The sequence below is a fragment of the Berghia stephanieae genome, chromosome 4, assembly GCF_034508935.2.
Source record: "Berghia stephanieae isolate SIO BIC M18660-M18661 chromosome 4, UCSD_Bste_1.3, whole genome shotgun sequence".
Lineage (NCBI taxonomy): Eukaryota > Metazoa > Mollusca > Gastropoda > Nudibranchia > Aeolidiidae > Berghia > Berghia stephanieae.
Window position 1 is genome coordinate 22,423,393 of NC_088363.1, and position 17,500 is coordinate 22,440,892.

The 17,500-nt window shown below is 32.2% G+C and overlaps 1 protein-coding gene across 1 annotated transcript in view; it reads right to left on the reverse strand.

Annotated features, from left to right (window-relative positions):
* Positions 1 to 17,500, reverse strand: part of LOC144971723 (uncharacterized) — a 27,090-nt gene that overhangs the window by 9,335 nt on the left and 255 nt on the right. Inside the window, exons 2-3 of the mRNA XM_078912796.1 lie at positions 16,889 to 17,029; positions 14,852 to 14,968 (exon numbers count right to left, since the gene is read on the reverse strand). Coding sequence (XP_078768922.1) covers positions 14,852 to 14,968; positions 16,889 to 17,029 — 258 coding nt within the window. The remainder of the gene's footprint in view (positions 1 to 14,851; positions 14,969 to 16,888; positions 17,030 to 17,500) is intronic.

A 17,500-nucleotide genomic window follows, 5' to 3' on the forward strand; every position in this document is an offset into this window, starting at 1 on the left:
CAAAAAAAAAAAAAAAAAACCCCCCCCCCCCCCCCCCCCCCCCCCCCAAAAAAAAACCCCAAAAAAAAAACAACCCCCCCCCCCAAAAAAAAAAAAAAAAAAAAAAAAAAAAAACAAAAAAACCAAAAAAAAAAAAAAATAAATTAAACTAAAAATAAAAAAAAAAACCCAAACCAAAAAAAGGCAAACCCAAAAGCAAACAAACTCTTTCCGCGTATCATGGAGAATTCCCCCAAACGTTTTTGTTTCCTGCACTCACTGTGTTTTAAAAATTATATTTTTTGAATGTTGAATTGATTTTCCCCGTTTTTTAGCTTGTTTAATTGTGTTCCCTTAGCAACGATTATCAAATTTTTTACATCAATTTCAAAAAATTTTTAAAAAAAATTATTTGGAAAATTTTCATTGTGGAAAAGGTTGCAAGTTTGGTTTTTTTAATGCCAAATAAAAAAAAAAACAAAAAAAAAAAAAACAAAAAAAACAAAACCAAAAAACAAAAAAAAAAAAAAACTGTGGCGGCTATGTCGTCTAGTGGTCCTCGCTTTCGAATCGGAAGGTCCTGGTTTCTGTCGTCTTTTGGAAAAATTAAGTAATGTTTTTTTTTTTTTAATTGTTTTTTTGTTGGCTAAAGAAGGGGTTTTTTGGGGCCCAAACTTTTTCCTGTTGGGTATTTTGTTCTTTTTTAAAAGCTGTTATATTCATATTTGTTTTTAATTTTTTTTACAGTCCACAGTCTAGCCCTAGTATTTTCAGCTTTTTTCTGTGAGTTTTTTTTTTTCTGTTTTATTCAGCATAATATCAGGCAATCCGGGGGCACCTCAGAATTATGCCCCCTTTGCCCTCTTGCAAAGAGAAAAATGCCAAATATTTAGAACCCCAACCCCTGTATGAAGGGGTTTAATAAAAAGTAGTATTTTAAATTTAAATGTCATTACTCATTCTGATGCATTACTTTAAGGTAACTTACTTATCAGGTGTGTTAATGTGTCATCATGATTCCAAGGCGAAGGTCTTGTCGTCCCTTGTACTAATTCCCAATTTATTCTAAGATTTATACAAAAAGATAAAAAGGATGTAGGAGAGAGTTAGATTAGTAGAAGAAAAAAATTTGTAGATTTTTAAAGAGGTTGACGGACATTTTGATAGATTGGCATTGGAAGAAAAGGGCATATACAAAATAACATACACACATTTCACACACACACAAAACACCTGTGTATACAGTGCGTATTTTTATTCTTTTTTGCTTTATTTTACTATTTTTTTTATTATTTTTTTTTTTATTAAATTTTTATTATTATTTTATTTTTTTTTATTTTATATTTTTGTTATTATTATTATATTTATTAAAATTTGTGGTAGTATCTAGTTTGTGTAGTTGTTGGTATTTAGATAGTAATTGTTAGTGTAGTTGTAGTTTGTTGAGAGTTAGTAGTGTGTAGTTGTAGTTAGTAGTAGTATAGTTATAGTATTTGTGTGAGTACTGTTGTTTGTTTTTGTAGTAGTTAGTAGTTTTTTAGTGTTGTAGTGTAGTTGTAGTGAGTAAAAAAATAGTATAGTAGGGTGTAGTAGCAGAAATAAGTATATAAACTTTACAACAAATTCTACCTACAATTTTCTCAACAACCCCAAAAACAAAACACTAGCTCTAATTCTTTCATAACTACTACTACTATGTACTATACTATACTGTGCTGCTGCTACTACTATACTACACTACTATACTACTTACTACTACTTCTTCTACTATACACTACTATTCTAACACAATATACTTTCACAAACACAACATACAAACACACAAAACACTGTGTATAGTCGTTTTTTATTATTCTTTTGTTTTTATTTATTATTATTATTATTATTATTTTATTTTTATTATTATATTATTATTATTTTTTATTTTTTTATTTTATTTAAACATTATCATTATTATTATTATTTTTATTACTTTATTTTTATTATTATTTTTTTATTATTTGGTAGTGGTAGTAGTAGTGTAGTGTAGTAGTTTGTGTAGTAGATTGTAGTAGTGTACTGTAAATAGTAGTTGTTGTAGTAGTAGTAGTAGTATAGTAGTAGTAGTTTGTAGTAGTAGTAGTAAGTAGTGTAGTTGTAGTAGTGGTAGTAGTACGGGTAGTAGTACAGAAAATAAATTAGTACTCAAACTTACAACATCTTCTTACAAAAAACTACAAACAACAACTATACTATACTATACTACTACTACTACTACTACTACCTACTACTACTTACTACTACTACTTAATACTACTATCATTCTTCTAACTACTACTCTATTACTACTTTCTACTACTACTCTATTTACTACTACTATACTAATATACTACTACTATTTCTACTACTACTACTACTCTACTACTATCTTTCTGCTATACTACTCTACAATTACTTACAAAAACAACAACAACAACTTTACTACTATACTCTACTACTACTACTATACTACTTTACTATACCCCAATATATACTACTACTACTACTACCCCAACTACTACTACTACTATTACTACTACTATACTATTACTCTACTATACACTTTTCTTAAAACCCCACTACTACTACACTTACTTCTACTACTACTCTATACTCTATATACTACCACTACTATATACTATACTACTACTATATACTACTACTACTACTACTACTACTACTACTACTATTACTATACTATACTACTATACTACTACTACTACTACTACTACTACTATTTTCTACTTTCTACCCTACTACTACTACTAAATACTACTTTTCTACTACTATATACTAAAATTTACTACCCCCCCCCTACCCCCCACCCCTTCTACCACTACTACTTTCTATATACTATACTACTACTTCTACTCTACCCCCCACTTTCTACTTACTACAATTACTTATACTACTTCTACTAACTTCTTTCTATATATTTTACTTTCTATACTATTTCTACTTCTACCACTTTACTTTAACTATTTTACTATTATTACTATTTCTTTCTTTTACTTACTAACTTACTACTACTACTATACTTTTTACTTTTACCCAAACCCTTAATATACAACCCATACTACTACTAATACTAATACTACTACTTTTTACATACTATTTTCTTTTATGACAGTCCATCCAGCGGTGAAAATTTGGGTTTTCGTTTTTTGGTGTCACCCATTTAAAGGGGGCAGTTTTTCGGGTTCCCCGTTTATTTTTAATAATCCACACAAAAAGGGAAAAAACCCCAATGCGCTGGTGTATAATTATTTTAAACTTAGGGGCCATGTGTACCGGGAAAAGTCATTAACATAAATCCCCTTTATTATCCCGTGTATTTAATTCATCACTGGGATTATTGATAGTGAAAAGTTTGATAACCCAAAAATAAATCTTTATCATTTTTGATTTGCACCAAAGAAAACGTCCTGGGAACCATTATATTGTTTTTTTTTGCTCGGTTTTTATGTCGTCAAGAGAGGTTTTATCACTTTGTTGTTTCCCTGTGGGACAGGGAAAGTTCCAGTACAGGAATTATCATCAAATTTGTTGTGAATGGAAATACCAATCGGAAGGACCTGCTGATTGAATTTTGCCAAAATTTTTTAAAATTTTGATTCAAATGGGTTTTAACTGCTAAACATTGTATGCAAAATATTAGGCAATAATATGCTTTGTATTCCCCATGAATTTAGTAAGATGTTGTGAAATTTTCACCATGTTTACATTAACTAGTTTCAACAAAAAACTGTAATGGGGGTTTTTTAAAAGCCAAAAAATGCTTTGGCGGGAAATTTTATCAATCTGACATTCTTTAAACTTGGCAAATAATCAAGAGATTTCTTCAGGGGTGAGTTATTGATGCCACTGAAGGGGTTTGATTTGGGGTTTAAACTTGTGGAAAAACGTAAATTCATTACAAGTGTAGCCAAAAGATTTTATTCGGGATGAACCAATAAATTTTTACCCGGGCATTTTTAGTTTATTTGTGGGGAAAATTTTTGGGGTTTTATACTCAACAATGGCAAACATTCTAAAGAAGCAAAATTCCCAATCGTGGTTTTAATTTGGCTGTAGATGCTCGAAAATTGTAAAAGGAGGGTCTGAAAAAAAAAGATTAGATAGTTTTGGACCTTTTTCTCATCTTTTGGGCGTTTGAAAAAACATGAAACAAATTGGGGCATTTCTGTTGTGTTCAGATTACATTTTTGGGTTGTTGTTTTGTTTGTTGGTTTATTATAATATATTACATTATTTTTTTATTATATTTTTTATATTATTATTTTTATTATTTTTATTATTATTTTTATTTTTTTTAAATTATTATTATTATTTTTTATTATTTATTATTATTATTTTATTTTTTATTATTATTATTTTTTTTTATTTTATTAATTTTTTTTATTTATTATTTATTTTTTTATTATTATTATTATTATTATATTATCTTTATTTTTATTTGAAAAAACCAGCGGTTTCTTGCTTTCTTTTTTTTTATAAGGCTGGAAATTTTTTTGTTTCGCGTCAAAATTAAAAGGGTCGAGGGTCTGTGCAACCAAGCGATTTTTTCTGTTTTAAATAGGGATTTCCATGTTTTATCAAAATCTGTTTAAAAAATTCGGTTCCTCTTTATGGGGCCCATCTGGGGGGACAGGAAGGGCTTGTGGCCTTCCTGTGTCACAGGGAAAACAAAATTTTACAAAATTTTGGGAGCCCTGTGGTCTCCTCCCGTCAATAAAAAGACCGCATGTAACATTCATGGGGTCAATAGTGGACTTAAAGACAACATGAGAGATTCTGTTGACATATCGGGGCATCGGTTTCATGGTTATTTTATATCCCTTAATAGAATGCCTGGCGACGGGATTAATGATGCCGTGGCAGGGAAAGGTCCTAATTTTTTTTTTTGAAATAAAAAGACATAAAAAGGTTGTAGCGCCCTTGAGCTGGTGGTAATCCCCAATTGGTTTGTAGATATTTCGATCTCTAATATATTTCCAGAACAAGGGTTAAGGGGGATGGTGGGCACGATGATTTCAGATATAGATACCAGTCATTTTCCCTTTGTTTAACATTGTGACAAATAATATGGGTTTAAAAAATCTATGTGCTGACGCAAAAGTTTTGATTTAGTGATAAACTTTTGCTTGATTGATTACCCCTGGGAAAATTAAAAAAGAAATTACATTGAATTTAAATTTTGGCCTCGGGGATTTGTTATTGTTATCAATGAAATTTAATGTATGGATGATACTAGCGATGATATAAGTATTGATAATACTTTTGGGGAAAAGCTATTTATACATACTTTTGGGTTTGGGTTTTTGGGAAAACAAATGATACCAGTTTTTAAAAAACTTAAACTATCTATATCGTAAAAATATTGATTAGAAATTTAGATGCAAGTCAATATTGTTTACAATAGAGAGTGGGTATAACTCTCTTTTTTAGATAGTTTCTATTTTATCCATTATAAAAATTTCACTAGTCAAAAAGGGGCAATCTTTAATTTTTCTATGGGGCCCCGGGGGGAAAATGTTATGAAGGTGTCACCCAAAAAATCAACCTTTTCAGAAACTTTGTCCAGAAAAGTTGTTTATTAGAACAATAAGGGGAACGAAAGAAAAAGGGAAAACAGTAAACAAGGGAGAAGGGTTGTACTATTTTGAATTTTTACTGTTGATGAGAGTAAGAAATTTATCAGTTGCTTTCAGAATCTACCTCCAGGTTCAATCACTTTTCAGTCAAAAAATTCCCCTTTCAGCTGATTTGTACGCACCCCGGACTCAAGGACCAAAAAAACCCTTTTGGGGCAAAATGTGGATGATATGACAGCAAGGGACCTTCAGGGATCCTTTTTTCCCAAATTAGGGTTTTGGCCGTGTGCATTCAATCGAGAAAAAAACAAAAAAATTTAAACAAAGGCGTCCAGTTTAAAACCATTAAATTTAAATTTAGGGTTCATTTTTTTTCAATTTTAAATTTGGAAAAAAAAAAGATGGGGTAATATTCATAAATATAAAATTAGAAAAAATCGAAAACAAAAAATTTTGTAATTCCTTTTTTTAAATTCCCTGTTGTCCCGGTTCTGGCCAATTTTTTAGGGTTCGTTAGAATTAAAGAGGGACTCACATATTGTTGATTAAAAGGGAACTTAAAAAACGGAAGGTTAAAAGGTTTAGACTACGGAAATAATATTCAATTTCGCCCATTTATTGTCTCTGTAATTTAAACCCCACCCCTTACCCCCACTTTAGGAAAATCGTCTTTTTTGGGGTTACGTTGCAGCCTTTTTTTTTTGTCATTCAAATTATTTAAAAACCAAAAATTGTTGGGGCTATAGTTTAAAAGTATTTTAAAACCCAGTGATGGAAGAGCTCTTTTAGCAAAAAAAATTAATAAAAGTATGTTTAGCAAAAAACTAACGTTTTTGGGTGTTTCAGTGAAATAATCTTTTTTGTATAGGTTGGGGTTGAAGTTTTGGGGAAGATACTGATAATGGCCTATACTTTCGGGGGGAGTTAACGGGATTTTGGGGCTCAAATTTGCCCTTTTTTTTTGTAATTGTTTGACGGAAAAACTTTCAAAAAAGGGAAATAAATTTGGGTTTCCAAGGTCTGTCGTCTCAATGACGGGTCGTGGGATTGTTTTCATCCCAACCCATAAAATTTCACACATATACAAAAAAATTTACTAGCAAACTATAATCAGATGGGGTAAAATCAAAATAAAAAATCAACAACTTTTTGGGGAAACCCCGAAGTCCTAAATTTTCGATTGCGTTTCCAAACACTCTTACGCCAATGCTGAAAAGACGCGTATTTATAAATTTGGCCAGAAAATTCTCCTTCAAAATTTTCGATTCTCAAACCAGGGGCGCCATAATATATCGATCGAATTAAAATGACCTTCACCTGGGCAAAAACATTCTAAAAAACTGGGACCCGCGAAGATGGGATAATTTTGTTTGATCAATATAATTTATGGGCCCCAATTTTGAGAGTTTTTGACAAAAGGGGAGTCATTTTAAATCGACAATTTTGAAGAACGAGAATTTTTTAATGTGATTTTTTCAGGAGTATGGAGGAGATAAAGGAAGGAGGAGGAGGTGGTGGTGGTGGTGAAAGGAGGAGGGGGGTGTTTGTGGTGGAGGAAAGGGGGGAGGAGGAGGAGAGGAGGGGGGTGGGGAGGAGGAGGAGAAAGGGGGAAGGAGGGGGGAAAAAGGAGGAGTTTTGAAAAAGAGGAGGAATTAAAAAAAAAGTGAAGGAGGGAAAAAGGAGAAGATGTAGAAAATGAGAAACTGGGAGGGAAATGAGGAGAGGGAGGGGGAGGACGTGGCAAATGTGGTAGTGGTGATAGTGGATGTGGGAATTAGGGGGACGGGGGGAGGAAGAATGGGGTAAGGATGATGAGGGAAGAATGGGATAACAACAAACCCAACAAAAAACAAAAAAATAATCCAAAAAAGCTATAAAAAACAACAACAAACCCAAAAAAACAAAAAATAACATCAAGAGAAAGAGAAGAAGAAAAAGAAGAATAGAAGAGAGAAGGGAAGAAGAAAAAGAAGAAAAAGAAGAAAAAAGAAAAAAGAAGAAGAGGAAGAAGAGTAAGATGAAGAGAAAAGAAGAGAAGAAGAAGAAGAGAAAGGGGAAGAAGAAGAGAAGAAGAAAGAAGGGAAAAAGAAGAAGAAGAAAAAGAAAAGAAAAGAAGAAAACAACCAAAACAAAAAAACATTAACAACTGTAACTACAATAACTGTAACAACAACAAAAAAAATTAAAAAGGGAAAATTGAAAAATCTAAAATAGAAAAAAAAACAAGAAAAATAATGTAAACCAGTAAGTGCAATCAAAAAAAAAATAAACGCAAAAATTTTTGACAAACTTTTGATCTATCGGGTTTTTAAAATTATTTTTCTGAATAGCAAAAATTTTATAAAGGAAATTTTTCCCCCTTCACAAATAGGTGGGAAAGAATTAGTACTATTTTTTTAAGTAACTCCATCAGTTATCATTGAAGGGGTTAATTTTAGCTACACCCCAAAAAACACCACAAAACCCCTGTTTAAAAAACCCACCGCGGCCCCTGGTTTTGTAATGAAAAAAAATGGGCAAAGGGGACCGCCCATCCACATTATAAAAATGTTTTGGTATTACTTGAAAGGGAGAGTATTGAAAGCTTTGCATTTAGCCAAAAAAAATGGCAAACCTCGCATTTCGGATATAACGAAACACACAAAAACCTGTACACATTGAACGGGTTTTAGTTGAAAGCTAGAATTTAGTGAGAAAAATACTCTAAAGAAAGGGGTGATACAAAAATAAAACAATTATAAAAAAGCTCAGTGGACGCCAGTTTGTGCCTTTTATAAAAGGAATTTTGTATATTAACGCCAAAACCATAACTTTGGGGCCTTCATAAGCAATGCAATTCCCGCTTTTACAGTGGGTAACGTCACTTCCCTCGTATTGAGGGCATGGTAACTTAGAAAAACGGGCTCTAAACTATGGGAAAAAAAATGGCGGACGCCCTTTTAAAAATATTTCTCCGACGACCCATAAAAACTTTTTCCAGTGGGAAAAATACCACATTAAAAAAATCTGATCATGTTTTGATTTTTCCCACATACAAAATGCTGATCACAGAACATATGAAAAGTTCTAGCCAGCATAAAGGGAATAAAAAAGTACCCAACTTTTTTTTGTTTAAGAACCCGATGGCGGGCCGTGCTGGGCGGACGGGGACATCAGACTATTAAAATTTCCCAAAAACGCTGATTTTCTCTAGCAGCCGAATTCCAGCAGACTCTGCAATTACGCCCGTGGGGGCTGGGGGCCCGAATGTTTTTTTATAGGGAATTTAAAACTCGTTACCCCCCTTTTGAGCATTAAATTTCGGCATGCACCGGTCGGAGGGGCTTTTTTTGGTTTTTTCGGATTGTGCGAATGCTAGAATCCAACGAATTCTGTGATAATTATTTCTTTTAATTGATCACTCAATTCTATTTTTTCAGCCATTTTCAATTTCTTCTCTCTCCCCCGGGCCAACCCTTTTGGTGTGGTCATGTTATGGGTTTAAATTTCCATTTTTCCCTTTTCAGTTTTTCCTTTTATTATTTTTTAAAAATGGTTGTCAAAAGTCGGTTGCGTGTTACTCTTTTTTTCCTATGGTATTTGGATCTAAAAGAAAATATCAAATATATTTTAGAACAAAAAAACGACGAAATGTTTTCAACAACAAAAGGGGAAAAAACGTCCACTTGTTTCCCAACACCTTAAACACACATTTTTGGGGACCTTAAAAAGCGAAAAAACCCATTTTGCACTGGCCCAGAGATTAAATGGAAACAATTCTAACTGGATCTTGAAAAAGGACTGCCCAACACTCGAAGTAACCCCCCACATGGTTCAACCCGGCAAAAGTTCATAGAGGTAACGAGCTATTTTTCATTCTACATTCTTTTGGGAAACCCCGGTTTCGGTTTTCTTGTTCGTCATTTAAAAATTCACTTCCTTATAGGGAAAAAGACACGTATCTAAAAAATTTTGGGCCAAAAAAACCTAGTCCTTCTAAATACCCGTTTCGTTTTAATGACCCTCAAACAGGGGAAAGTTGGTTTGCCCAAGATGAAGGTAATTTTGATCGTTTGGATAAAATTTAAAAGGAAGAGTTTTCTGGCCAAAATTAAAAAAAGTTTTGTTTTTTATTTTCAAAGCCCCCGGGGAGGTGTGTGATTTAGTTCCCCTTTTTAATTTAAAATGTGAAATTGAAGGTAAGTTTCAATTTAATTACAAAAACAGACCCCAAAAATATGAAAAAGTTTCGGGTTTCCCCTTGATCAACAAAACAGGATGAATTTAAAAACCACGTGAAAAGAGATGAAAGTGGTTGTGCGCCAACCACATAACTCAAATTTTTGTGGTGTTTCCATTCTCCTGTTTTTGTTGATAAAGGGGAAACCCCGAAACGTTTTTTATTTGGGTTTTTTTGTAATTTTAAAATTTAAGCTTATTTCAAATTTTTCCATTATTATTTATTTTTCGAGCTTCGAGCAGCACATTTACATGATGAGGTTCTTTTAAAAGTCAACTTTGGCCGTCAAAACCCTTAATGAGTGGTTTTGGTGAAACATTGGAGATGGATAAAGGGTTATAAACAAAATCGATTGAACAATAAAAAGGTTTATAAGAAAAGAAAAAAAGGGGGCTTCCCCATAACCCCCACCCCCCCCCCCTCTTCCCCACCCTGTTCCCAAATACCGCCCTCTTCCAAAAGGGAAACAACAATCGCAAACACTAACTACTACCTTCACAACCACTCACCCCAAAACCAACATCAATGAGAAAAGCAGCAAAAATAGTGAAACGATAACACAATGACAAAGAACAAGAGTAATAATAATATTAACAACAACAAAAACAACAACAACCCAAAAACAAAAAACAACAAACAACACTCAACAGCAACAACATCAACAAAAACAATAAATCTAAAAAAAAACGATGTCAACAAAAACTAATATTTTGATTATGGGAAAGGAAAATGTACGATTCGACCAAAATGCGGAAAAAAAATGATACCCGGTACATAAATTATCATTTGGGGATGGGGCCCTTACCTGGTTAAAACTGTATACTGACAAAACTGGAAACAAAAAGGTTTAAAACCGGATTTTCCCTTGGGCCTACTATATCATTTTGGTAAGAAAGGGGGGAGGAGGGGTGGGGGGCGGTGAGTGGGGGGGGGGGGGGGGGGGGAGGGGGTAACCCATTGATAGTAAGGGTGGGGGAAATACCCCACCAGTTGGGAGTCATGAAAATTTTTTTTACATTGAAAAGGGGGGCCCAACAAGGGGTCCACACACTGAAAAAAACACCTTTTTAAAAAATTAAAATAAATTGGAGCTTTTTAGATAGAGTTTAATCCACAAAACGGGGCTCAAAGCTCTTTTTTTAAGGGTCCGTGGGCCGACGCAAACACTTAATATGTAGGGACGAGACAGGGCCCCCAAAAAGCGATAATATTACAATTTTTTTTTTTCCGACGGGGGGACAACGTTTTAAAAACGACAGGTAAGGTCCCCAGTTTACCCTTTGAAAAACGATGAGGGAATGTGATTTAAAAGAACCTTTTCCAAGGACTCAAATATGTACTATTCAGGCGGGATCGAGCCTCCAGTATAACAAAAACAAACAGCTCACAAACAAAAAACAAATATCGCGTTTTTATTTTTATTTTTTGGTGTGGTGGCATTCTTCAAATATCGATCATTTAATGCGATCCTCATCTTGTTCAAAAAACAAACAAGCAATAACAACAAAACAAAATAACTTTATGGAAGTCCCTGTTTGAGAGTTACTCACAGAGGATAACGCTGTTAACGACCAGTTAATCATTTTGCACCTTACTACGGTGAGATAATGTTAGTAAAGATTCTTTTCAAAGGGATCAGCAATGCGCCGATCAGAGGCAGGACTCAAAAACCCAGGACCTTCCGATTCGAAGGCGAGTGTTCATTACAAACTAGACTGTATAGCGGCCCCTTAATTTGGCGTGACAGAAAATTATGTAGCCATGTTAAATGTGGCGTGCGAGACCGAATGGAGTTAATTGTTTACTATGAATGGATGTTGTCCAGAATCGAAGTAAGTACCATTTCAGATCTTTTTTTTTTTTCCATATCAGGATTTGGATGGTTCTTCGCACTGTGACTGTGTAGCACAACAGGAAACCGGTAACGCACCCCCCCCCCCCCCCCCCCCTTTTTCACATTATGGCCCTTGAGCAAGTCACCTTTATCTACTACTCGGGGCGTCTTTCTCGCGCAAAATACATGGTTTTTTTTTCTGTTAAGGATTATAAGTAAACAAATTCGATTGGAAACTTATAATTAATAATATATAATAATAATTTAATAATAATAATATATAATTTAATGATAATTAATGATAATAATAATATTAATAATTAATAATTAATAATAATATAATTATAATAAATAATAATTAATAATAATAATAATAATAATTTTATATAATAATAATAATATAATAATATAATAAAATTAATAAAATAATAATATTATTAATAATATAATAATAATAATAATAATAATAATAATTAATAATATAATATAATAATAATAAAATAATTTAATATAATAATAATATAATAATAATAATAATGATAATATAAATATAATGATAATAATAATAATTTAATAATAATAATATTAATAATAATAATAATAATAATTATAATAATAATAATAATATTAAATAATAATATTAATATTAATATAATAATAATAATATAATTTTAATAATAATAATATAATAATAGATACTAATAATGTTTAATAATAATTATAATCAATAATAATATAAAAATTTAATATAATTAATAACAATAATAATAATAATAATAATAAATTAATATAAAAAATAATTAATAATAATAATAATAAAATAATAATATGAATATAATATAATAAATGATACTGTGGGTCGATCTGGTTTGTGAGTAATCTATTTATGTATTTATTTTTTTTTTGTTGTTGTTGTTGAGCCCCAACTTTTCCGTGTTTGGTAATTTTGTTCTTTTTTTTGTTTGTTTTTTTGAAGCTGTTATATTTCATTTTGTTTATTACCCTTCACGGTCTTATTGATATAATGTAGTGAGAAGTAATTCACCAAAATGGTTTGTCTAAAATCAATAACAAAGAATTAGTGACGTCAATTTCTTTAGTAGAGGTGATCTACATGAAAAGAAAAAACCCAACGTTTTGAATTGTGGCCTCCATATTATCACTTAAGTCGATTATATATGGGGAATAAAAAAAATTATATGGATGTAATCGGATTCAACCCGCGGGTCCTCGGGTTTTTTCCTTCTTCCTCGTAAACACAAAGCAAGAGATGACCAAGCAATAATGTTCGGTATTTAAAAACAGCAGCTAAAAAAACCCCCAAACAGAAAGAAGTGTAATGGGACCTGTTGGTTATGGGGGTAGGGCAAAGAATCCTGTTAGTATTTCATTGAACAATTTTTACATGCTCAACATTGGTTACGTTGTATTTTGTTTATCTTTACTTGTTTATTTGATTTACTTAAACTTAATCCCTTTGCTCTGGGATTGGAGTATATTATATTATGGCATCACCCACCGTCCACTAATGCCCTTCTTTTTTGTTTTGTTTTTGTCTCTGACCACTCTCTTTGGTGTCACAGGGTTTTTAGTTAATTCCTTGTCCAATCTTTGTAGCCGCCTTATTCTGCCGTACTCTTTTAAAAAATAATTTAAAAAAACAAATCTTTTTTTTTTTTTTGTATTTTGTAAACATTTATATTTTGTAAAACAAAACAAAACAAAACAACAAAAAACACAGGTAAACATTTTGGACTAAACATTCTATCTTCACTTAATGATTTTTGGGAAAAAATCTCTCAAACCTGGGATCTCACGGAAGTCTCAAGTTTGAGAGTTTTTTTCCAAGGTGAGGGTCAATCTTATCGATTGATATCATTTGAAGAACGTGATTTTCCAGAGTACGACGGTTTATCAAATACAACTTTCCCCTCTCAGCGGATACATCAGATAGACCATTCAATTGTAACTTATATTTTGTAAGTTAATTAAGCTTCCTATTCATATTTAATATTCCGGTCTATTCCGACATTCCTATCACATTCACATTCGCAATCAAACAACATTGTGTTGTAAGTCGGTTCGATTCATTTTGAACTTGATTTAAACGAATATAAAACCAGTCATGATAGACTTGACATTTTGTCGGTAACTTGTCTTATAAGGTTTTTCTGAATACACATTTCTCCGAGGTTTCGCTTCACAGAAAAGAACTTCGAAATGAAAGTCTGAACTTTCTACTTGGAAAAATCGATCATTGAATAATGTAAGTGTATTTTGAAAACATCTTGTGACAAATTAAGGAGTGGGCACGAGTGTAAGATAAAGCTCTGAAAAAAGTATGTATGAAACACTGAAGGCATGTTGATATTTTAAAGTTGGTTTATTTTTCTGGTATTTTTCTTTCCTGCTTTGTTTCTTTACACACCTTTAAAAAAATAGTTCTTTAGTTGTATTTTGAGAACATTGATCTGTATCAGTACATATTTACGCAGTTATTTCCCTTGGTTAATATAGCTTTAATATTGAAAAAAAAAGGGGCGCTAAAACAAAAACGTTTTGATTAATTGCCAGAATCTTTCTATAGCTGGTTTTATTCTTATGGGTCTTGGTATCTTGTATGCAAATTTTCATGATTTCAACCTGATCTCGCACCATTTTATGCTAATTCCCAGCTACGTGAATTGGGTGTTGGGTTTTGTTGACTAAATATCAAAATTTCATTGAAATTTCTCATTTCCTTGAACATTTTTTGGACAAATTATACACATCTCCTTATGTTCAATACTCTTTTTCATCCACGACATTAAATCATTGTTAATCATTGCTTAAATAAAATTCGCTGCATACTGTCTCAGAAATATCGAAATTGTATTGTTACTTCTCGCCCATGTCGTATTTTAGGACTGAAAACTGTTCATAGGAAATTTGCTCTGACGTCATTAAGACGTTCAATCATATTATTATTATTATTATTATTTTATTATATTATTATTTTATTATTTTATTATTATTATTATTTTATTATTATTTTATTATTATTATTATTATTATTATTATTATTATTATTATTATTATTATTATTATTATTATTATTATTTATTATTATTATTTATTTACTTATTATTATTATTATTATTATTATTATTTTTTTATTATTATTATTATTATTATTATCATTATCATTATTATTCCGAGAAACCTTGCCGGTGATCCAGCGTCTTGTTGTAAGCATTGTCAGATTGTACATGAGCCTAAGATTTAGTTCAGATGTGATAAAACGCATGTAGTTAGTAATACCAGAGAAATAGAGGGCTCTCTTATCTAAAAATGCCAGACAAGAGACAAATAAATCGTTATAAAATGATTTTATTATACTTTTTGGATTTCAAACTTCATCAGTGACAGACATTTCAATTCCCCGAATCTAAAGCTATAATTGATTGAACGGAATACTGGCAAAAAATGAATGTCTGATTAGAAAAAAATAAATTATTAAACATAGGCAAAGTAGATAATAAAAAAGGTTTATTTTAAGATTTTAGATAGTAAAGCGCTTGGCTAAGAAGCTCACAACATTGCCATTCCGGAAGTACAAGGACCAACACACAAAACTGTGTGTAACCATGAACGTTTTTAGTCTAGTTAATACAGTTAAGTGAGAATTACTCAATAAACGCGGATGACAGAAAACAAAATAACAAAGACCTGAGTGACGTCGACTTCATTCTATCTATAGTAACTGGTGCTAAACTGCCGTCGATTAACTGTCTACTTTAGCATTGTGCTTTCTGCCTTGTGATTCTTTTGTAGAGCCCATACTTACAACCATATGATGAAAACAAACGACCTGAAAATACTGGATCTTTGTGGTCTTGTTGTAAAAAAACTTGTCTTGGAATCTCAAGGTCCATGGTTCGATTCCCACCGCGAGTGGTGTAAAGTATTTCGTTTTTCTGGAAAAAGGTTCTTTACTCACATTCTCTCACGTACTCAGGTGTACAGTTGGTCGGTAATAGCATTGTCTTCGTGGAGAAAAAAAATGTAATAATATTTACAGACTTGTAAAGCATTTTCTTTTTTACTTGGTGGCCATTTGTAAAGTGCTTGGAAGCAACTTTTGTGGATGAAAAGACGCAAGCTCAGTTTTCTTAAGATTGTCTTGAGCACTTCCATTACCCTATTTTTTCTCATCATTATTGATACAAGAGAACCGCTCCACACTTTTCCTGAATCTTAAGAGGAAGAAAACATGCTCTAGATAAACTTTCCCGGTCTCAATCAACGATGAACATTTATGGGGAATCGACCAACCAATTGCTTCCTGGACTTGCACAATTGAATTGCATAAACGTTCATTAAAATCTCCTTACCAGTAACAGCCATTTTCAGGGTTTTCCCCAAAACTTTATGCCAAACTAACACAAAATAGATTTTTTATCACTCAAACACAAACGCCAGTAAAAATTATTGCGTATAAATAATTTCTTTAGCAAACATGCTCTACAACACACTGTTCATTTTCTTTAAAATTTTATGATGTACAAAAGGAATTTGAATTTAAAAAAATTATTCGTAAACGATGAGACGATTTCCCTACAGTTGGTAAGGAGAGGGTTTTAAAGCTGTGGAAAATGGAGTGGAAAAACAACCTTGCCAAAAAGAGTCTTTTTATAGTTCAATTTTCTTGACATAATTTAAAAATAATTTCATGAATATGAGCAATACTGTGTTTACCCGTAGTTTCATAAACTATCACCATTTGCCAGGCTGCAACTTATTATACAATTTTAATGAACTTTGAACCAATGGTGATGCTTGGTCTACCTTTGTGTCAAGCATTGTTGAGTTACTAGATACCTCGTACGTCAAAATATGTAAGTAAATTAGAAACATTGACACCACGATAACAACAACAGCAACAACAAACAACAACAGCAAATAAAACACACAAAAAAAAAAACAGATAAAAAAGATAAAATAAAGATAAGAAAAAACCCCCAATAAATCCCAAGATAACACGAAATTAAAACAAAGCATGAAAAACCAACATAGACAAAAATAAGAATAAAATGGTTATAACAAGCGAACGGGACTACATGATCAAACGATGGTAATCCATTTTTAGATAAACAAATTAATAAAAAAAAAGAAAAAAAAACAAAAACAAAAACCAAAAAAACAAAACGAATAAAGCCAAAAAACAACAAAAACAATTTAAAAAACCCAAAAAACCGAACTTACAAAAATAAAAGACGTTGTCGCTTTTGTGACCCGGTGGAATGTTTGACCTCCGCAGTAATCCAGGGCGTTTTCCTGACCTACTGCCCAACTTTGAGGACAGGAGATGATGAAATGTGGATGAAGATCTTGATGGATAGTTTGCTGGATGGATGAACTTGACGAAAGATTGATTGATGGACTGCAAGATGATGGATATTGCAGGTGCTAGGCGGAAGTAAAGCAGCACTGTTTTAACGCTGGGTCATACAATGTACGTTACGTTGTTGGTTATTCTGTCAAAGATAATACAAACCTTGCTCCGCCGTACTCTGGAAAAACCCATCTTTAAAAATTTGGGCCAGAAAATCCTCCTTCAAAATATCGATCGATTTAAATGACCCTGATCTTGGCAAAAACTCTCAAACCTGGGACTTCGCGAAGCCCCAGGTTTGAGTGTTTTTGCCAAGATCAGGGTTATTTAAATCGATCGATATTTGAAGGAGGATGTTTTTGGCCAAATTTTTAAAGACGGGTTTTTCCAGAGTACGGCAGTGCTGTCATCAGTAGGATACAGACACTGTAGGCTTGGTGGTCCATAGTACATTCCTGACGCTAATTAATGACTATGACGTC